Raw genomic sequence first — 5000 nt, 5'->3', positions numbered from 1 at the left:
ATGTTCTGCGTCTGACCCGATCTGTGTGTGTGTGTGTGTGTGTGTGTGTGTGTGTGTGTGTGTGTGTGTGTGTGTGTGTGTGTGTGTGTGTGTGTGTGTGTGTGTGTGTGTGTGTGTGTGTGTGTGTGTGTGTGTGTGTGTGTGTGTGAGAGAGAGAAAGAGAGAGAGAGAGAGAGAGAGAGAGAGAGAGAGAGAGAGAGAGAGAGAGAGAGAGAGAGAGAGAGAGAGAGAGAGAGAGAGAGAGAGAGAGAGCGAGAGTCCTATACCTTTCTTAATTACTGATTGATCCAGAATGTTCATTCCGTTGTTGTCTTCCAGAGCCTGTTAGGAGAGAGATGAACACACGTCATTAGGGTCCTGATGCTGAGTGCACACACGCGCGTCATGTCAGCAAATGGTGTTGTCGCTTATCTGCATCGAAATAGGCATACATCTCACCACGTGACAGACAATAAACATCCTGTGAAAATATCCCCCGGCGTCAACGAATGTTTTACCTATAATCATGTTTACCTAACATCAGCAATCATTGTTCACTCCTTCGGTTAAAAGATTTTATTTACATTTGACATGATTTGTAAAAGTTGGTCCATGTAGGTTGGATCCGTGACATGTGCCACATTATTCGCTGTGATTAATGAAGATGAATTATAAATAATGTGTTCATAGCCTATATATATTACATATATATATATATATATATATATATATATATATATATATATATATATATATATATGTAATGTATGAATATCAGATGAATACTGTTGTGCATTTAATTCACTCATCATGAAGGCCTTCAGGCTAAATCAACTGATACATTTTCTACAGTTGAGCAACATTAAAGAAAATAACAAATCAAAACCTTACATATGAGTAACAAATATTAATAGAGAAAAATCGTTCCCAAAATGTTTTATGCTTAGCTGATTTAAATTGAAATGAAATTCCGAATAATAATAATATTATAATAATAATAATAATAATAATAATAATAATAATAATAATAATAATAATAATAATAATAATAATAATAATATAACAATAGCCTAGGTATATTAATTTGAGTAAAGCGTTAGCAATGAATAAATACGATGCAAATGTTTAATATATAAAATGTTTGGAAATATTTAAGGGAAAAAAAGAAAGTGAACGTCGACGTAAAACGCAGCTTTATCTTTTCATCAAAAGGTCGCACAGTAAATATACTTTAGTTGTATTATCAAAGAGCATTAAAATCTGGTTACAGATGCTGCGTCAATCATCGAGGCCCTCAGGATATATTCTTAAAGGATATAAAATCTCCTAATCCTAATCCACGCTCCTTGCACAGGCAAGTTTAGTCCAAATTTGTTTTACTCTTTCTACTATTCTTTATTATATTATTGATAATTCGCAGTCACAAGCAGACACCTGACGTGGCCCTTATACCAAAAATGATGGCCCACTTTTTTCTGGTTAACAGGTTTTGTCTATAGGCCCTATGTGTCCCCCCTACTAATATCCAACTATTTAAGATGCTCTTTTATTGATAAACATAAGGCTACACTAATATATAGATAAAAAACCACATTGTTTTAATCCAGTGTGCCATGCAGCCTGTATAAAGAGCTCCCCTAACCGGGTTTAACAGTGGGTCCAGTGGGGCTCACCTGGTCCTCCATGCTGTGCAGGCCGTGCAGCAGTCCGTCCCCCATGCTGTGCTCTAGTCCCGGGTGAGCCGAGTGAAGCAGCACGTCAGGCCGGCGCACGCCGCCATAGTCCCGCCGTGGGTCCAGCCCGGACAGCTGAGGCAGCGAGGCCCGGGGCTGGGCGAGCAGCGAGGAGCTGTCCATGCGCTCCCCGCTAGTGTCCTGCCGCTGCCGCGACCCCCAGGCCCCCTGCTGGGTCTGGTGCAGGGAGTTCAGGGAGTACGGGTCGCTCACATGCGAATAAGGGTCCTGGCTCTGGTAGTGAGCGAGCGGCTGATAAGGTGGCGGGAAATACGGAGGTTGGAAGTCCGAAGAGGGCGCGTGGGAGAGAGGGGGCGCGCTGGAGTAGGGTCCTGCGTGTGACACCGAGCCCAGCTGGGACAGGCGCGAGCTGTGGCTCGGGACGCCGTCATGCCGGTCCTTTGGAGAAGGCAGAGAGAGCGGTGTGAGGGAGAGGAACTGCTGTGGAACATTTGCTGGTACATTTTGAACTGAACACAGAGAGCGAATTCCAAAAGACACAATCAGCCTACAATTAAAACAGTGACAGGTTAAAAGGGTGAATGCAATTTTTTTTTGGCAGACATTTCATCCATAATAGGCTAATATTAACAAACAGGCCCATCACAGAGAAAACAGCCTGATTGTCCAAAAATTACCTCGGCAAAAATCCAAGCAGCCTAATTCATATTTTATAAAACCCGGCACAAAAAGCAATTCCTCATAGAAGTAAACAGACGCTGTAATCTGCAAGGAGAAACTCACCGTGGTGGAGTAATGCACTAACATCTGCTTAACGTCTGTGGCTGTCACAACCTCGTAAAAACAGGGTAGCGCAAAGATGTGAAACACCTGCTCACTGAAACACCACTCAGTCCTACGAACGGGAGAGACGCTTCAAATCAAACACGAAAGGGGGCTTCGATCCGGTGTGAAACGTAAATTAGTGTTATAGTCTCGATCGGTTGTCTAGAGCGCCATTCCGTTCCTTCTCCAGCCCGAAGGTCTCGTGCTGCTCTGAGCTCCGGTGCCGCTACTCCGCGTGCAGGACGCTGTGATTGTTATTCATGACTGAGACTTACAGGAATATTAATGCGCGCGAGGGAGCCGGGGGACTGGCGGCGACACGCGGGAGCGTGAAGGATCTTGCGCAACCGCGAGTGACGTTTTAACTCGCGTGGGGGGAGAGAGGGAGGGAGGGCGCGTGAAGACAACGAGGACTCCACCCGCTCGACTTAGTTCAGCGGACAATTGACGCCCTAGAAATAATAAATGTTTTTCTGTATTGCGTCCCGTCCTGGGCTTGGGACAACAACAATACACAAATAATATAAAATACAAAATCGCACGTATGGCTGTTATAATCCACTCATTCGTTCCACACATGCTCGTGTAGGGTAATCATATATTAAACCAGTTTGGTACTATTCCCTGAGCTGCAACAATAAAATGAGTTATTGCTCGGGTCGTGAAACGCTCCTGCTATCACAAGGCCCATTAAAACCCTGCCTGCCCCCTGGTGAGTTTATGCAGACGCTCTTAACTACCACACCACAAGCCCATTGGACTGCAGCTGCCTCATACACAATCGCAACGCGTGAACTATAGCCCTGTTCAAACCATATAACCCGGTTCACAACAGAGGGGCACGGGGGTGTCACATGTGAAAGGAACCGATGGAAACGTTTTGTAAAGTCACTCGGACCCACGTTGATCAATGGGGCTGCAGCACGACATTAGTCCCCCCTTTGCGCACCGTGAGAGAGAGGTCATGTGCTGCACGAGACAGCGGCTCCCCGCCGAGCGGAGGTGGTCGGCCTCGCGAGCTGCCCTTTGTACCCGAGCCCGTCAGCACGAGCCGGGCGCCGCTCGGCCCCGCGCGGCGCGCTCCGTCCTTTGGAACTTCGTTAATCGTTCTGGGATCTGAGCCAAACCATTTGCACATTAACACTTCATTCGTTTTATTCCAAATATTTCCTCCGTCTTAGTTGAGGAATAGAATGTTTGTTGCACGAATTAATGTATTTTTCTTCGTAATGCCGATTTATTTATTTTTCTTCGGGGTTTATCGTAAATAAATTGATTTAATATTTAACAAGAACTTCGGTTTTAGCCTCACTATTTCCCCCAAAAGAAACAATCTGCAGTTTAACGAAACAACCAATGGACCTCTATTTTGCTAGCCAATTATTCCATAACTCTGTAGCCTCGATTGAGGACAAATTTAAACACCCCATCGTACTACAGACCCATTTTTATTTAATAAGGCTAATCCGATGCTTAAAAACGCATAGGCCTATACATGCGATTAAAACTGACAATAAAGAAAGCTCTCGGATTGACCTGACAGATGACGAAATGAAGGGTGGATACCACGAAAACCCGACCATATCCAAGCACCTCCAAACATCTGCAGCATCACTCGAATCAGATAAGATCGCAAAAAATGTCATACAGACCCAATTACCGCCAAGAGCAGCTGGACGTGAACGTTACCTCATAAATATCTTCATACTTGACATTCTCCACTAGCTTCCACAGCATGGTGGCTCTCTGGTGTCTGTGAACCGAATGCAGCCAAGTGAGGAACGGATGCTTCAACTCACCCTCTCTCTCTCTCTCTCTCTCTCTCTCTCTCTCTCTCTCTCTCTCTCTCTCTCTACTTCTCTCTCTCTCTCTCTCTCTCTCTCTCTCTCTCTCTCTCTCTCTCTCTCTCTCTCTCTCTCTCTCTCTCTCTCTCTCTCTCTCTCTCTCTCTCTCTCTCTCTCTCTCTCTCTCTCTCTCTCTCTCTCTCTCTCTCTCTCTCTCTCTCTCTCTCTCCTCGTTGCTCTCCCCGCCCTCTGTCCTTATAAGCAGACGGGCTTTGTGAATGGGGAAACCCTATGTGGATTCCACTTGGCTTCCAGATTGACTTTAACGAGATGTAGACCTATGAGCTGGGACTCTGCATTACCATTTTTGGCGCATTAAATTCACGTCATTGAATGGCCTTATTTAATTAGGCATTCGATTAGTTGTAATTGCCATTCTTTGGGCTATCTATCACTGGGGCGTTTGGTGTAAATCTCGGCCGGTGGCCTGAAAGACCATCTAGGCCTATACTGGTCATAGCAGATCGTTTCATACAAGTGGTCTGCTGAGCGAACATCGTCTGAGCAGATCATTTTTATTTTTTATTATTTAACTACTTATTAATCAAATATAAAATCCGAGCACCTAATGCTATTTTATTTTACTTTTTATTTTTTAATTTAATTAGCGTTTTTATTTTCCAATTAGGAGTACACTGAGGTGACCTGACAAAAAGTC

The 5000-nt window shown here is 44.4% G+C and overlaps 1 protein-coding gene across 1 annotated transcript in view; it reads right to left on the bottom strand.

Annotated features, from left to right (window-relative positions):
• Nucleotides 1–4262, bottom strand: part of tfap2b (transcription factor AP-2 beta) — a 10070-nt gene extending 5808 nt beyond the window's left edge. The window contains exons 1-3 of the mRNA XM_056581487.1: nt 4188–4262; nt 1653–2111; nt 267–321 (exon numbers count right to left, since the gene is read on the bottom strand). Coding sequence (XP_056437462.1) covers nt 267–321; nt 1653–2111; nt 4188–4235 — 562 coding nt within the window. The 5' untranslated portion in view covers nt 4236–4262. The remainder of the gene's footprint in view (nt 1–266; nt 322–1652; nt 2112–4187) is intronic.
• Between the last annotated feature and the right edge of the window lie 738 nt (nt 4263–5000).

The sequence above is a fragment of the Gadus chalcogrammus genome, chromosome 21 (assembly GCF_026213295.1).
Source record: "Gadus chalcogrammus isolate NIFS_2021 chromosome 21, NIFS_Gcha_1.0, whole genome shotgun sequence".
In the NCBI taxonomy this organism is placed as follows: Eukaryota; Metazoa; Chordata; class Actinopteri; order Gadiformes; family Gadidae; genus Gadus; species Gadus chalcogrammus.
The sequence above is the reverse complement of the archived record's forward strand: the minus strand, read 5'-3'. Positions and strand labels throughout refer to the sequence as shown.